This window comes from Talpa europaea (assembly GCF_964194135.1).
Source record: "Talpa europaea genome assembly, chromosome: 8".
NCBI lineage: Eukaryota > Metazoa > Chordata > Mammalia > Eulipotyphla > Talpidae > Talpa > Talpa europaea.
The window spans coordinates 52342931-52361192 of NC_140075.1; the positions used below are offsets into that span (position 1 = coordinate 52342931).

Consider the following 18262-nt stretch of genomic DNA (forward strand, 5'->3'; position numbering starts at 1 on the left):
CTCTGTCTCTGGTGAATCCTCTCACCCCCACACCTCTGGCCTACACCCCAGTTCTTCTATGCAAAAATAAAATCTTTTTTAAAAATTTTAAAAAATTACATCCCCTGCTGTTTCCAACATCAGTTGGGAGTAGGGCATGGGCAGTGGAGTTGGATGTACACGTAAAGGTCTGTCAACCTCCCTTTCAAATGTAGTACATTGGCTTTGCCCTTGATTTGTTATTTTCCCAGCAAATCCACCACTAAAAAAAAAAACTTTCCTTTTATTCATCTCCTCTAATACAGTTCATGAGGGTGGGTAGAGGAACTAACAGGCCCTCCTGAAGAAGCCTCTTCTTTAGGCATTGGGTGAATTTAAAACTGGGCTCCATCATCTAGCTAAACCCCTTTTGGCACACAATGCTTTGAGGTTCCTGCCCCTTGACCCTTCACTATGCAAATCACCAGTATGCCTACAGCTTTTCACCATCCCATAGATACTTGTGCTCAACTTCCTTGCCTTTCAACCAAACCACCCTTGATACTCTCCAGTCCCATCTGAGGTCAGCAAGCCTAAAGAGAACAAGATACCTGCATGTTCCAGCTTCATGAATAAATCCTTATCGGCATCTTAGAACCATCACTCATCATTCTCATTTCCAAGTTTATAAAAAAATTTTTGAGTTTCCCTCTCCTCATGGGACTCTTTATAATTATCCCCCACCAAGGTGATAAAATCAGGAGAAAATCCAACAGGTCCTCTCAACATCTGGACCATCTAGCCTCATATTCACCATTTCCAACATTCTTATTTTCCAGATTTTCATTTCTGTATCATTGCATGTTCTTCCCTATTCTTAGAATCTCCTCTACCAAATCAAAGATCTATGAATCCAAAGTATATGTGCCCTGTAATACTTCAAGCTTGCAATGTGCCAAGGAGCATTTGACCTCCTGTATTACATAGGCAGGAAATGCAATATATCAGCCTTTCACCTGACCCTCTAGATATTAGTAACTTGCCAAAATACATGAAAACATATATAAAAACCTTAGACATTTTATCAAAAGAATAAACTGCAAGACTAAGTTGTAATCAGAAACTTTCATAAAGCCTTCGACAGAGAGTTTATAAGATGTTTTATTTCTTTTTTAAAAAGACATATATTTACATCTTAACACACCATCCAATTTAGTTAAAGTATACAGTGGCATACTTAGTAACTACCAGTCACTTCTATGAAATCATACCTATAAATACTAAGGAAAACAGCTTTACTTAAAGGTAATAAGCGATAATACCAGATTTTAAACAAGAAATTTGCAAAAATTTTATTACATAAAGATTTTAACTCAAAGTAGACAAAATACATGGTAATCCCAAACTTGGAGAACAGGAAATTAATAGACTTTCTCTTAGTGGAGGCCTATAACCTCAGTGACATATATGGGTAAAGTTAATAGTGCACATTTTAAAAGGACTAGTCTGGTTGTGTTTCCTCTAATTTTAATTCCTCCTCTTCATTTGCAGTATTGGCAGTAGCAGCATTATGTGGACTGTCTAGAATGTCTTTGTTAAATCCATCTGACTCCTGTTGATCTTCACCTGTATTAACCTCTTCCTCCTGTTGATTCTCACCTATATTAACCTCTTCAACTGCTTGAGCAGTAGATGTGTTCATGAATAAGTCTGAAAGAGAAATCATCGTTACTACTCATTAAAAGCACCTATTCCAGTCTAACCTGATAAACAAATCTCTTCACAAGCTTAGATCAGTAGAAATTAAATCTATTATTTTAATTATGATCACTTTTCTCCCAAATAAAGTCGTTTTTTTTTTTTTAAGATTTATTTATTTATTTATTTATGCATACAAGAACTGGGGTATGAGGTGGGGTGGAGGGTATGTGTGTGAAAGGATTCACCAGGGACAGAGTGGAGAACAGAACAGGCAATATAATGAAATACACTGCTGAGTGGAGCAGCAGGCAAGTCAGGAGAGGTCTGCTGCACCATGTGGGTCACCTCCCTGGACAGGGATCAAATTCGTGCTGCAGTGGCTGCTGATAGCTTCGTAGTGCTGAGACTTAACCCCTTGCGCCACCATGGAGGCCCAGATTTGGAATTAATTTTAAATTAAAATAATTTTTAAAGAGGTATTTAGCTATTGAGAAAACCATCTTGGCCTCATTTATTCTTTGAGGATTCCAAATAGCAATTCTCTCTCACTCTCAAATATACATAAACTTAATATACTATATCACATTTTTCTATTCCTAGAGGTTATTTTATTTGGGGGAATAGAAGTTAAAATTTCTAACATGCCCTTGATATATTAATAGTAGCACATAAAACCCAGAATAAAATTTACCATTTCCTAGTGACTGGCTATTACTCAGTAGCTTTGCCTGCCTTCTTTCCAAGGCCAGCTGTTTATTTCTCTCAATTCTTTGTTGTTGCTCTTCTGTTAGACTTCTACTTGACTCGGAAGCGAACTGCTCACTTTGAAATGAGCTTGTCAAAAAGGGATCTAATTCAGTAGTCATTCCATCATGGCCAGTATTTTCCCCCACTTCATCTGCAATAGAAAATAAAAATTAGTATATATGTAGTATTAAACTATTAGAAAAAAGAGATTATGCTGCTACTAATTGAAAACCAGTTTAACATGCAAGGTGCCAAGTCTTTAAAATATAATTTGTAAGGTACGAGTATATATATGCTTAATTCAAAAAAGTAAAAGAATACATCACTTTAAAGAGGCATTAAGTAAGTGGAGATAGTTTAAAAATAAGCATAAATAGAGAGCTACCAGATCTTAGTGTCAGAGCATTCTTCCTATTATAATAGTTGACCCCTACCTCCTCTCCCCTTTCCTTTAGTAATACTATTGAATAAAGTCTGTGCTATTAAAGAGTAAGATATGAATGGAAAATAAAACTTAATTATTAGGAATACTGGGCCTCGCTGGTGGCGCAAGGGATTGAGCACAGCACTGTGAAACTATCCACAGCCTCTGCAGCACGAATTCAATCCCCGGCCAGCCAGGGAACTACCCACATGGCGCAGCAGACCTCTCCTGTCTCACCTGCTGCTCCCCTCAGCAGTGTGTTTCAGTCAATCTGCCTGTTCTGTTCCCACTCTGTCACTAGTTGATCCTCTCACCAACACACACCCCTCTGGCCTGTACCCCAATTCTTGTATGCGTAAAGAAATCTTTTTTTTTAAATTCTTTATGAGAAGACAGCATCAGTTTTCATTGCCTTTTTTTTTTTAAGATTTATTTTTATTTATTTATTTATACAGGCACTGGGTACAGTCAAAAGGGCAGGAGGGTGAGAGAATTCACCAGAGCCAGAGCAGGGAGCAGAGCAGGCAGAAGGACCGAAGTACACTGCTGAGGGGAGCAGCAGGCGGCAGGAGAGGCCATGTGGGACCCTCCTCCAGCGGCCAGGGAGCAGGCGGGGATGGAACCGGCGCTGCAGAGGCTGCGGGCAGCTTCGCAACCCAGCGCTCAACCACTGCGCCACCTGGGAGGCCCCAAGAAATAAATAGTTTTAAAAAATTATTGGGGATATTTTATGCTTGGGTTAATAAAAGAACTTAGAATCCAAAGCATATTCTTGTTTTACATTAAACAAATACATTATAAGAGCCTGCCAGTGTCAATGTGATAGACAATAATAATTTTACATAGGCTATTTTTTTAGCAGGGTAAAACCCAGACACAATGTAAAAAAGGAAAAGAAATTTAGATATCTCTGGACATATTTCCAAGTTAATTAGGAAAAAAAAAACAACTCAGTGCTGCTACATTATTATTGGTCTTAATAAATTCTTTTTTTTTTTAATAGAGGCATGTTTTATTTATTTATTTGTTTGTTTGTTTGTTTCTTTGTTTATACATGCACTGGGTACAGTCAGAAGCACGGGAGGGTGAGAGAATTCACCAGAGCCAGAGCGGGGAGCAGAGCAGGCAGAAGGACCGAAGTACACTGCTGAGGAGAGCAGCGGGCGGCAGGAGAGGTCTGCGCGCCATGTGGGACCCTCCTCCGGTGGCCGGGGAGCAGCCGGGGATGGAACCAGCGCAGCAGAGGCCACGGGCAGCTTCACAACCCAGTGCTCAACCGCTGCGCCACCGTATATTTATTAAGGCCCGGTCTTAATAAATTCTTAAAAGGCCTATATATCTTATCATGTCATCTAAAACTAGGATGGCCCTAAAATGATCCACAGTGGTGTGGAAAATAAACATTAGATCTTCCATTTATATTTCATTTAAGAAATAAGAAAAATTAAGTTTTAATAACATATTAAAGTAAGGACTAGCAGTGAGAAACTATCATTTATCCCTATGACAAAGTTCCTGTCCGGTTTGTAAGGCAGCTCCATGCTGCCAGAGGGTCAGCATATAAAGATAAGCTGATTTTTATTCCCCAATTAAACAAAATGAGAGGCTATCTAGTTTCAACCAAACACCAATAAAATGTACAAGGGGTAACTTAAGAGTTTTGCAGAACATCTATAGGTATAGAAGCATAAGAACTGAGAAAATAGAAAAGCTGGTATTTCCTTTCCTTCTCTATATAATCAAACTGCCACGTACACCACTTGAAATATTAATCTGCATTTATTATCCTCTTTCAATGTATATACTGTGTCTTGAGGTATTAGCTAATAATAGTAAAAATCATCGTAACTATGAAACCATTTAAAACATGAAGGCAGGGCCTCCCAGGTGGCGCAGCGGTTGAGCGCTGGGTTGCGAAGCTGCCTGCGGCCTCTGCGGCGCCGGTTCGATCCCCGGCTGCTCCCCGGCCACCGGAGGAGGGTCCCACATGGCGCGCAGACCTCTCCTGCCGCCCGCTGCTCCCCTCAGCAGTGTACTTCGGTCCTTCTGCCTGTTCTGCTCCCTGCTCTAGCTCTGGTGAATTCTCTCACCCTCCCGGCTTCTGACTGTACCCAGTGCATGTATAAACCAAACAAACAAATAGATAAATAAATAAGACATGCCTCTAGAAAATTTAAAAAAAAAAAAAAAAAAAAAAACATGAAGGCAAACCTTTATAATTATTCCAGTGAGTTTTAAAAATCAGGTTATATTTAATCAAATCTTTTACAATCCAACCCCCTTTAAGATTTCTTCCTTAATAGTGAAAGACAAAAAAAGTTTGCTTTCCTGACATAGGGAAAAAAAATGTTTCAAACTAAATGCATTCCTCTGTCAGGAAAATTGATGGAGTACATGTAGAAAACATTGCTAAAGAAGTTAAGAAACTATTAGAACCAATTAAGCAAAATGCAAAGTTTCTAGTATGTTTCATCTTTTAAGGCTCACACAATTCTGAATTTATGAGATACATAAGGAGTTATTTTTGTGAGTTACAAAAAGATATCTTCAATAATAAACAACTGCTTTAATATATACAATGTTTTATGGTGGACAGACATAACCACCAATGGAGTTTTGAAGAGGATAAAAATGGGATTAAAAAACTTAGAATCACACATGAAATTCATTCACTGAAACATTCATAAGCAAATTATTGTGGCAAACACAGAAAAAGTGGACATATTCAATGTGTTATAGGAGGCCAGTGCTGTGATACATACAAACAGATAAGCAAACTACATAGTAATTATTTTTTTTTAAGTTTTTTAAAAATCTATTTATGCATACAAGAGCTGGGGTATAGTCCAGAGGTGCAGGGGGGTGAGAGGATTCACCAGAGACAGAGTGGGGAGCAGAATAGGCAGATCGACTGATATACACTGCTGAGGGGAGCAGCGGGGGAGACAGGAGGTTTGCTGTGCCATGTGGGTCACTTCCCTGGCCAGGGATCCCACTCATGCTGTAGTGGCTGTGGACAGCTTCACTGTGCTGAGACTTAACCCCTTGTGCCACCAAGGAGACCCTCAAACTATATAGTAATTAAAGGGAAATGAGTGCTGTGAAAAAAAAAAAGTAGGGCAAGCAGGAATGGGAGGTAAAATTTTAACAATGTGTTTGAGGAATCTCATTTCACTAAGTTGAAATTTCAACACAGTTTGAAGGAGTGAGAGTTAAACATGCAGATTTGGGGCAAGAGAGAATTCAGGACAGTGTTGTAGGCAGAGTACAATAATCTTAAGACAGAAATGTGCCTGGAATATTTACAGAACAGCTAAGAAGTAAGTGTAGCTAATGTGCATGACTGAGGAATTATAAAAGAGAGTTAGAGAGGCCAGGAAGGTGGTTACCACTCAGCAGCAGACCCACGAGGGCCAAGTTCAGGAGCAAACCCTATAAGTCCAATAATACATGTATTTGAAAAATAAATAAAATGCTCAACATTTTTACTGTTATGGTGCCTGATCCAAAAAAGTTTGGAAGCTATTCTTTTAAACATAAAGAAAACAAATCCAATAACAAATAAGGTTCTTTGATATAGGCTTCCTCCATGTAGCCTATATTTCAGCAAGCTCAGAATGGTTCCCTGTTCCTTTATGCCTCTGCGCAGTGGCTTCCTCTATCCAAAATCATCTGTGCCTGACCTCTACTGCTTACCATTCAACGTGCTTCTAGTACCACCTCTATCAAGCTTTCCTTTACCCTAGTAAAGATAATTATGTACTCCTTTCCCTCCTATCTCTAATTATAGTACCTACCAGACTATTGGCAAAGTTGTATGTCTGACGTGTTCACTAGTTAGCTCTTGAAGCAAGAGGTCTGACTTATTCCATCTTTAACACTGAACCTTCAGTACACAGAACACAGCTCAAAAAGTGCTGCTGAGCAGGTTGAGCACAGCGCTGTGAAGCTGTCCTGGCAGCCTCTGGAGCGCCAATTTGATTCCCAGCCGTCCAGGGAGATACCCACATGGCATGGCAGACCTCCCCTGTCTCACCTGCTGCTCCCTCAGCAGTGTAATTCAGTCTGTTTGCCTGTTCTGCTCCCCGCTCTGTCTCTGGTGAATCCTCTTACCCTCCTGTGCCTCTAGCCTGTACCCCAGTTCTTGTATTAAAAAAAAAAAAAGTGCTGCTGAATAAACTAACCCAGGGTTATATGCTATGGGATTTATCATAATAACTAATTTTCCTTTCCATATACCAAACCCCATCCTTTTGGTGTATACCATATCTTACAAAAAAATTAAGTCTTGTATTATTTAAATCATAATCTTCACACTTCTAAAAGCAATTATAAGTAACCTTGGAGGATTCTTTACAGTCTATTTTCTACATCTACTGAAAGTTCTAAAAACACAAACAAACATGTATGGAGCCATCGCACAGAAAATCTGATAACTATACAGACCCTGTCGGCAGGAACCATATGTTTTGATGTGTGTGACCATCTGTGGTTGCACTGTACAACTAACAAATGCAATCAATACCAAGAATAGTCACATAGGTCTTCTGAAGTCCTATAACCAGTATCTGCACTCTTGAGTGAAATGTAACTATTTCACCATCAAATTATTCCACCTAATTTTCCAAAACCACTTATTTTAGTGGGGCACATATATATAAACACTATACTTTATTATATATTTTTATTAACAAGCCCTAAGAAAGATCAATGCATCACCATCAGAGGTCTCAAAAGCTCATGTTCTATGAATATTTTTACACCTCTTAATGGCACTGCAACAATGTCTTTAAGAAATACTTATCATAGCAATATTCTAGATTGGCCAAGGCATTTTAACTCATTCCTATTTACTTTAACTATTGATATATACTCACCATAGACCAAAAATCCAGTCCTGTAATACAGTCTACCCCAACTAGATCCATTTCTAAGAGCAAAATTGTTATAAATAAACCTACATTCTTACCATTATTGCTAACAAAATCTTCATGTACAATAGGAAGATCAAGTCGAATTCGTTTTAAACATGTCTGAAAATAAAGAGATATTTTCATACTTTTATCAATAATATTTGGGGGGAAATGGTAATTTATTCAATTCTTGGTTTTAAAAAGTTGTCCTGGGCCTCCCCTGGTGGCGCAGCGGTTGAGCACTGGGTTGCGAGACTGCCTGCAGCCTCTGCTGTGCCAGTTCGATCCCTGGCCATAGGCGAGGGTCCCACACAAAAAAAATAAATAAATAAAAATAAAAAATAAAAAGTTGTCCTTCGGGGACCTCCCTGGTGGCGCAAGGGGTTAAGCACTGCACTATGAAGCAATCTGCAGCCTCTGCAGCTTGAGTTCGATCCCCCAGGCAGCCAGGGAGCAACCCACATGGCACAGCAGACCTCTCATGTCTGTCCCGCTGCTCCCCTCAGCAGTGTATTTCAGTCCGTCTGCCTGTTCTGTTTCCCACTGTCTCTGGTGAATACTCTCACCCCTCCCTGCTGTGCCTCTGGCCTGTACCCCAGCTCTTATATGCATAAATAAATAAATCTTTAAAAAAATAAAAAGTTGTTCTTCAAACAACTACTATTAATTTTCCTTCTCTCTACCAAAACATTTTCAAATGAAGACCCCAAAGAGCTTACTTAAACTCTAGCTAGACTTACCCTTGTACTATTTAACACTGTGAACTAGTCATAATAATCTCACCACCTACCTGAATTTCCTTTTTATTTCCCAGATATTCAACTCTGTCAACAAAATCTTCAAATTGCAATTTAGGGAATAGCCTATGTGCCCAGTGCTCCATGTGTCTGATTAGAGTCTTCAAGTCTTCAACCTGGGAGATAAAAATAAAAATGCTAAACAGAAGACTCATTCTCACAACTGACCTTGTCAGCAAATTTTAGAATTGAATAGTAATGCCAAAGTCATTGGTGTCATTTTATATTTATAAGGTTAAAAAACTTTTAGAAAGAACTTTAAGAAAAATGTTTAAAAGGGCTTATAGAATAGCAATCTAAAAGAGCACTGGATACAGATTTTTTAAGTCAGAAGGAAAAAAGTCTTAAGTATAGAAACTTTAAGTAAAATATAAAGACTCATGCACCTTTTACAGAACTCTAAGAATTATTCGAAAATATTCTTTTTTTATTTAGATCTTTTACATCATTGTGTATTCCCCATAAAATTTCTACCACCAATACACCCATGAACCATCATTACAGTTCCTTGTGCTCTTCTCTCCCCTATTTTGATCCCTTTTCCTCCCCCTCCCTCACAGAATGTCTCTGATTTATGGTCTGTGAAAATAAATTTTAATAAAATATGTTAAGATATCTTTTAGAAATAAGTAACCACAGCAACAGGTCCCTAAATCATATATAGAGGAACAATGACAATTCAGCATTGTGAAAATAAATTTAGAAATGCCAAGAGCAAAGTACCAAAGACTAGCCAGAACACTTTAGGCCTTACTCAGTCCACAATACCTCTCTCTACTTGAAATCTCAATTTAACATTGATTTTTTTAATTATAATGAAAAACAAAGTTTAATAAACTTTATTAGTGAATGAGCAAAGTTCCAAATTCCTGGTTTTACTGTAAAATAATTTATTCTTCTCAATAGTATTTTAAAATAAGAGTGAAAAAAAAGCAGAGTGGTTAAAAGCCCAGTTTCCAGTCAGACTGCACAGATTCAAATTCTCAATTCAACCATTTAATAGCTGCATGACTTTAAACAAATCATTTCACTTTTTGTACCTTTTACCTCACATATAAAATGAGAATAACAGACAAATCTCAAAGGTTGTTGCAAGGATTATATAAGACAAGTAAAGCAACTGTCACAAAGCAAGCACCAAAACAAACATTAGTTATTGCTGTTATTTGATCTTGTAGAAACCAATGGTAAAGACAATCAACTCTAACAAAACTATGAAATACTGAGAATTTAATGTGTTGTCATTCTCATTTTTTTTTTTAAGATTTATTTTTATTTATTTATTTATACAAGCACTGGGTACAGACAGAAGCGCGGGAGGGTGAGAGAATTCACCAGAGCCAGAGCGGGGAGCAGAGCAGGCAGAAGGACCGAAGCACACTGCTGAGGGGAGCAGCGGGCGGCAGGAGAGTCTGAGCGCCATGTGGGACCCTCCTCCGGTGGCAGGGGAGCAGCCAGGGATCGAACCGGCACAGCAGAGGCCGCAGGGAGCTTCGCAACCCGGCGCTCAACCGCTGCGCCACCGGGAAGGCCCTCATTCTCATTCTTATAATAAAGGTAAAAGTTCTTTTGAAAATTCAGTCACCTAAAATCATTTTCCAATTGTTGGGGATAGCTAGCTGGTCAGTCATCTCAAAATGTCAAGTTAGTCACAAAGAAAAAAGTATAGAGAGATGATTTGTGAAAAACTAGCAAGAATTTTCAAGGGTAAAGTAAGAAGACAAAATAGAGGAAATTCTCTCAGAGCCACCTCACCCAGCAAAGGAAAATAAGATTTATCTTTCACTTAAGTTTATTTATTTTAATAAAGAACTTATCATGAAAATGATCAAGACTTTATGAATTCGAAGCACCAATTCACCATTTCTATTTGACAATTTCAACAAAGGCAATGAATTAACTGAGCTGGGTTGGTTTTAAAACATCCTGATTTACATTTAGTTCTGTGGCAAAATAGTACAGACTTATAGTCTCTCTTCTTATCTACTGAAGCTAAGCAAACATGCCATAATTTTTCAGCCTCCCAGGTTTAAAATTTTAGGATTATTTTTTACGTTTTTGGTCCTCCCTAAATCCAATCATTTACAAGGTTTATGTTGTTCATCTCTCTAGTATTTCCTCATCCGGCTATTTTCACCTCATTTCCTCCAGCAGTGCTAGAGCCTTTGATAGTTATCTGCCTCCAGCCTCCTTCCAATTATCCTGTATACCACATCAAGATGAGTTCACTGCTGTACAAACATTATTCTAGCTGGATCATGAAAACAGAAATCTAACCATTGCAGTTAACTGTTGTCAGAGATATGTAAAACTAAAATCAATGTCCTTAACTAGATAATGGGACCAACAACTACTTGACAGATTGAGAATTAAAAATTATATTTGAAAACACCTCTTAAGTTATAAAATTCTCTAAAAAGCTATAAAATTCTATTAAAAAAAGATACTATCATCTGCAAAAAATTGTATCTACATTCTACATGATTCAAAGATAAGAGAATTTTAAAATATAGGGCCTTCCTGGTGGGGTAAGTCTCAGCACAATGGGCTAAGCTATCTATAGCACGAGTTCAATCCCCGGCCAGGGAGATAACCCACATTGCTGATACACCCTCAGCAGTGTATTTCAGTCAATCTGCCTGTTCTGCTCCCCACTCTGTCTCTAGTGAATCCTCTCATGTCCGCCCACCCCATACCTCTGGCCTACACCCCAGTTCTTATATGCATAAATAAATAAAATAAATTTTTTAAAAAAGAAAGAATTTTAAAATGTACATTTATACAGTGATTGCAAAAATGAGGTAGGTAAGAATATTTTCTGATTCTTCAAACAATGACCTTCCTACTACATCACAGGTCCTCAAGAGATATGATAATGCACGATAGCATCCGTTCCCAAAAACACAATGAGTCCACAGTTTAATAGATAATTTAAAAAACATAGGTCTAGGGCCTCCCCGGTGGCGCAGCGGTTGAGCGCTGGGTTGCGAAGCTGCCCGCAGCCTCTGCAGCGCTGGTTCCATCCCCGGCTGCTCCCTGGCCACCGGAGGAGGGTCCCAAATGGCGCGCAGACCTCTCCTGCCGCCCACTGCTCCCCTCAGCAGTGTACTCGGTCCTTCTGCCTGCTCTGCTCCCCGCTCTGGCTCTGGTGAATTCTCTCACCCTCTTGCACTTCTGACTGTACCCAGTGCTTGTATAAATACAAACAAATAAAAAAAAAAAAAAAACTTCAAAAAAAAACAAAAAACAAAAAACCATAGGTCTAGCATAAATATCAGACATTTCTTACCTCATGCCCTTTACCTTTGAATTTTGCCTTATCAAACACATGCCTTAATGCTGGAAGTCCTCTCTCTGAAATTAATCTGTGAAGAGAAATGTTTTGAATTTCAAGTTTGTCTAGAGTCATCAAATCAAGCCAAAACCCTAAGAAAGTGTATTTTCTGTTGAATTGAGAAAAAAAAAATGTGTTTGGAAATATATGATCTCCAAATCTTTTCAACCAAAAGCTTTTAACACAAAAAGAAAAATAAATGGCTATAAAGAAAAAGAATAATTATTTAAGGAAATAGTGAAAGTACCTCTGAGCATCCAGTCTGGGTATTTTCCTTTTAACTGTTCTCTTTGGAGGTACAGGAACAGGTGCTCCTCTCCCTGACTCTAGTAAAATATACCAAGATTTACTATGCTTAAGTAACTTAAGTCTCACTTGTAAAATGTATCATTTCTAATCTGACAGATGGATAATTGCTCATGGACATGGAAACTTTTTTGAACCTTTCTACAGACCTTTATCAGCTTCCGTTTCTTCACCATCTTCTCTCTCAGTCGTAGGTGGAAAAGGAGCAAAGGTTTCATCTTCTACATGTTCATAATCTGAGAGATCAATCAAGCCATCCTGCTGTTCCTCCATCTTTTCCTCTAAGGGAAAAAAAAAGTAAATGTATATTCATCCAGGTAATCTTTCTCTTACATAGTTAAGTTCCACCGCAGCAAAATTTATGTTTCAATTAATTAAACCATATTTCAAACTCAGACATCATGAAAAGAAGTGGAAAAGATTAATAGTCACAGAAAAAAGAACTGGGCTAGAAATCAGAACTGAGTTGTAATGTAGACTAAATAATAATGATTTTGAGCAAATCATTTGACTTCAACTGTTTAGTTTCCAAAATCATAAAATGATTTTGACTTTTAATGGATGAAACAGGTAAGGAATGGGTACCTCACCACCGCACACTTGAACTAAAGCAACTTAAAAAATAAATCTGTTTACATATTGGTAAATTTTCCATTAAAAAGAAAAATAATCCTCAGATTGATAATCTGAAAGGATGCTTTTTCAAGTACCATCTTACCTGAACTTTCAGCAACATCTGACACTTCTGATTAGTTTGGTTTTTTTTTTTCTGGGAAAGTTTTTTCATTGACTTCTAAGCACAGTACTCACCTAGCTTTCCTCACTTTCTGTACATTTCTTCTGGGTTGGCTGCAGATTCATCTTCCTCTTGCTTGATCATGAAATACCTAAGAGTCCATCCCCTTGTCCCTCCTTCACTCATTCACTCATCCACATGGAATCATTAATAGATGACTCACTTTGTTTTTCTTTAAGGCTTTTTTTTTTTATAATTAATTTTTTTTAATAGAGGCATTTTTATTTATTGTTTGTTTGTTTGTTTGTTTTGTTTATACAAGCACTGGGTACAGTCGGAAGTGCGGGAGGGTGAGAGAATTCACCAGAGCCAGAGCGGGGAGCAGAACAGGCAGAAGGACCGAATTACACTGCTGAGGGGAGCAGCGGGCGGCAGGAGAGGTCTGCGCGCCATGTGGGACCCTCCTCCGGTGGCCGGGGAGCGGCCGGGGATTGAACCGGCGCCGCAGAGGCCGCAGGCAGCTTCGCAACCCAGCGCTCTACCGCTGCGCCACCAGAGAGGCCCTCTTTAAGGCTTTTTTAAACTTTTTTTTTTTTTGCATAGAACTGGGGTGTAGGCCAGAGGTGCGGTGGGGAGGGGGCGGAGAGGATTCAGCAGAAACAGAGTGGGGAGCAGAACAGGCAGATTTACTGAAATTCACTGCTAAGGGGAGCAGCAGGCAAGATAGGAGAGGTCTGCTGTGCCATATGTAGGTTAGCTCCCTGGCGGGATCAAACTCAGGCCATAGTGGTCATACTGAAATTCACTTATTTTTAACTCCAGCCTAGGCATCAGGTATGAGCTCCAGATTCCTACTTCCCATTTTGGAACTCTAGTATCTATCCACCTTTCCAGTCCATTTTATTTGCTAAGATTCTCCAGAATCTGACCACTTCTCTCTCTACAACCATTTGCCAATATTTCTTACTTGGATTACTCCGTTACTTCTATCCACTTTTGCCTTTCAAATCAATCTCATTAACCGAATGAACCTTTGAAAATATAAAGCTAATTGCATTACTACTTGACTTAAATATTCTAATGACTTCCAAGTGCTCTCAGAAGACAAACACCCCCCACTTTTCAAAATGAGTCTGAAGTTAAGTACTTGTTTTCACTAGCCCAAAGAAATCCAAAGGGAATTTTCAAAAGTCACTTTACTTTTACAAAAGTCTGAAGTTAAGTACTTGTTTTCACTAGCCCAAAGAAATCCAAAGGGAATTTTCACTTTTACAATAAAAAGTGAAAATGGTGTTTGTTTTGCAGTGAGCAAGTATACAGGCAGCATGCACCAAGAGCAGCAAAAGTGGCACCATCAAGCTCCTTAGCTGGGATTACTTTATACAGGCTACATATTTATCTTATCATTTCTGCTTTTATTATATGTTAGTATGTGTTATTTGGAATGTTTTGGAAGGTTACTTTTTGGGTCTAGAAACACTCCAAAAATGTTCCATGTAAACTAATGACAATTGCTTCTTCACTTTACACCACTTCCACTAAAAAAGTTTTCTGATAGTAGAGGATACTTATATGAATACAACTCTAAGGCCCTGCATGATTTAGCATGTCTCCTTCTCCTGCCTCACTTCACAACACTCTTCATGCTTGTTTCTTTTTTTCTTTTTTTTGTGGGACCCTCGCCGATGGCTGGGGATTGAACTGGCACTGCAGAGGCTGCGGGCAGCCTCACAAACCAGAGCTCAACTGCTGCGCCACCAGGGGAGGCCCTCTTCATGCTCATTTCTTTCAGTGACCATGTATCCCTCAGGTCACCAGACTTTTGCAAAGGCTATTTCTTCCTATCTCGTTCTTCCCTGACTCCCAGTACCTGTCAGATCACAAGAATTACCTCCCCAAAAGACTAACCGATTTCACTAAATTAAATCCTCCTACAGCATTCAAAACATCAAATGCAAGTGTCACAGCACTTATTCAGTTTCAATATTAGGTTCTATTTGTGTGATTACTTGATTAAAGTTTGCCTCCCATACAAGACTAGCTTTAGAAAGGCAAAGAGGGCCTCCCTGGTGGCTCAAGGGGTTAAGATGCAACCTATGAAGCTATCCACAGCCACTGAAGCACAAGTTCGATCCCTGGGCAGGGAGCTACCCACATGGTGCAGCAGACCTCTCTGGACTCACCCACTGCTCCCCTCAGCAGTGTATTTCAGTCAATCTGCCTGTTCTGCTCCCCACTCTGTCTCTGGTGAATTCACTCTCTGCCGAGACGTCTGGCCTGCAGACATCTATAAATCTTGAGAAAAAAAAAAAAGAAGGGCAAAGAACAGGTATATTTCTTTGTGCTCAATCATTCTATTCCCAAAGCTGGTACACAATAGGTGCTCAATAAATATTTGTTTATGAAGCAATGAAAGAAATAAATTCCAATGTTTCCCCCAAACTGTGAAACTACTGGAATTAGATGATCTCTAAAATCTTTCCAATTCTAAATTTCCATGACTGTAAGTACACAGAAATTATCAACCCTGATGATGATCCATTATATGAAGTTAGATTCAAAAAGCCATATATTTTCAAAGTTGTAAAGGCAGTTAAGGGTCAAATAATCTACTAGCTTCCTGCAAACGATATGGAACCCTACTTTGGTTAAGTCTTAGGGAAGAAATAAGATCCACACCTTTCAAACTAACTAGGAGCTTTGAGTTGGACGACAGGGCGCAAAGTAGATTAAGTAGAGCCAGACACTGGTAAGAACTGGTCAAGTATGGTGAGGGACTTGTCAATAAACTAGTAGTGAACAATTTATCTTTCATTTATTGACAATGGCCCCATACTACCTCTTTTTAAAACACTGACGAAATTCCCTTAACTTTCTCCTCTAATCCTCACACTCCCAGGAGTTAAATACAAACAAATTTAATGCTCAAACTTTCCCTTAGGTATCCAATGGCCCACATTTTGCAACTTAGCAAAACAGAAGCCCCTCAGCCCCAAGTCGGGAAGCCCAATCAGGCTGCCTCGGGGTCCCCTTTTGCTACCAAATCTGAAAAACAGCAAACCTCCCACTCCATCCCTCTTATCCAACCTTCCTGTAAGGCTTGCTCCCCCTCTGTTACCTCTCACTTCATTCAACATCCACAGGATGCTTTGTAGGGCCAGGTGCCCGCGTGGAGGAGCTGGCGATGTACCAAGATATACCTGACACGCGTTCCCTCACGCCAGCAGGCTCGGTTTAGGGAGACAAAGACCCTAAAGGAAGAAACGTGCCCGCCTCTTCCCCAGCAGCTTTCTCTCCCCACGGGTCCAGGCCGCTCAGGCCTTCCCGTCTCCGGCCGCGCACAGCCCAGGCCCGCCTCGACCAGGTCCTCCAGCCCCCTGAAGGCCTCCCTGCGACTCTCCCCGGACTCCCCCAGTGTCCTCTGCCCTCAGGACCTCCACCGTGGCAGCTCTCACCTCACGCAGAACGCCTCAGGCACAGCGCCGACATGGTCGCGACCGACAAATCTCGCGCATCGCGAGACTCGGGCGCTCCCGCGGCGAGAGCGCCTCCGCGTTTGGCGCCAAATCTGCTCTCCGTGGGGATTTGCCTGCCGAGCCCGCCTCCTAGGCCACGCCCACTCCCGCCCCGGGGCCCGCCCCCGCCCCGCCCCGCCCCGCCCCGCCCCGCCCCGCCGCCCTCCCGAATTCTACGGGGGTGTTAAATCTCCTTATTTGCATAAGCTTCCTATTTGTTACGCTGTAGGCATTTTGAAGTATTATAAATAGGTCTCCGTTTTTTAGAAAACTGCATTATGGGTGGAATAAAAAGGATTGAGACAAACAGTACTTGATGAGAAAATTATCCGTTCTTCAGTTACTAACAATTCCTTGAATGTACGAGTTTGATTGTCTATTGAATAATGGGGTGAGAAATGAGTGTTAGAGTGTAGACGCAAAGGATGTCAAAAATGTGTTTAATTTTTGTAAAGTGACTCAAATATATTTCTATTTGCTTGTACACATACACACACACACACACACACAGCCGAGAGGAAATATATAAATAAGTAATACCTCTGGAGATGGGAACTGGAAATAGAGACATAATGGGAAAAACAATTAACTGTACTTTTTTAGAACATGTAAATATATCAACTAAGAAACCAAAAAAAGTTATCTGCAGCAAATATAGCAAGATTTGACAAACCTGAAATTTACATCGTGTTATAATGCAACGCTACTCAACAACAAAAACATTTGACAAACCAGCAAAAGTAGTGTTTGCAACATTATCTTATTTTTTTGGAAAGATTTATTTATTTATGCATACAAGAACTGGGGTACAGGCCAGAGATGCGGGGAGTGAGAGGATTCACCAGAGACAGAATGGGGGACAGACCAGGCAGACTGAAATACACTGCTGAGGGGAGCAGCCGGTGAGACAGGAGAGGTCTGCTGCCCATGTGGGTTGCTCCCTGGTAGGCCCAGATCGGAACTCGGCTGCAGAGGCTGCAGATTGCTTAATAGTTCGGTGCTTAACCCTTTGTGCCACCAGGGAGGCCCCATTATCTTATTTTTTGTGGTTTGAAATACCTTTTTGAAATTATGAAAGAATAAATCAAATTTCAGGAAAGCATAGGATAAAGTAAATTGCAAGATATAGTTACCTAAAATTATGTAAGTATGCTCATTTTCCTTAATTTTATAGGTTTTACTTCTGTACATGCAAGACAACATATATTAAACGATCATTAATTTCAAAAGGAAATATGTCAACTTCAATAGTCTGAAAAATGGAAGAAGCATCCTTCTTACTATCCAAATAACAGTCTATATTCTCCAGTTTTGGCTAAGAATGTAAATGTAAAAGCATTTTGAGAAATTAAAGTTATGCTCCCTCCCCCCCAAAAAAACCTGAGAGCAGCAGCTCTCAGGATTGGAATCTCAGTTCCATCATTTACTAGTTGGTGACCTTGACTGTACTTCAGTTTCCTCATTAATAAAAGTACCTACTTTGTAGAATAATGAAGAGGATTAAATGATACTTAATACACATTACCTATTATTACCCACAAAATTTTTAGGTTGTTTGACCCTTTTAGAAAATGTAAAGACTTTGGTAGGTAATTATTTGTGAGTCTCGATGATTATTACTACCATAGTCCTAAGGTACTGACATTTTATTGTCAAAAACTAATTGTCTCTTTTTATCACATATGAGGAATACTAGAACACCTTAGCAGTTTCACCAGAGACATAAAAGATAGCATTGCTATATAGCATGTCATTAAAACTCTTTTAAAACAGTTTAATGTTTTTAAAAGTGAATAACATTAAAGAAGAAAATAGACTACTAAAGAACAAT

At 39.5% G+C, this 18262-nt stretch overlaps 1 protein-coding gene across 1 annotated transcript; it reads right to left on the reverse strand.

Moving 5' to 3' along the window:
* Window positions 1–1459: 1459 nt before the first annotated feature.
* TIPIN (TIMELESS interacting protein) lies at window positions 1460–12453 on the reverse strand (the record flags this gene model as incomplete). The annotated part of the gene is made up of 7 exons (XM_084240171.1): window positions 1460–1635; window positions 2351–2557; window positions 7800–7863; window positions 8534–8656; window positions 11830–11905; window positions 12122–12200; window positions 12330–12453. The coding sequence occupies 7 exons, from the start codon at window positions 12451–12453 to the stop codon at window positions 1460–1462; spliced, it is 849 nt and encodes a 282-aa protein (XP_084096297.1).
* Window positions 12454–18262: the final 5809 nt, after the last annotated feature.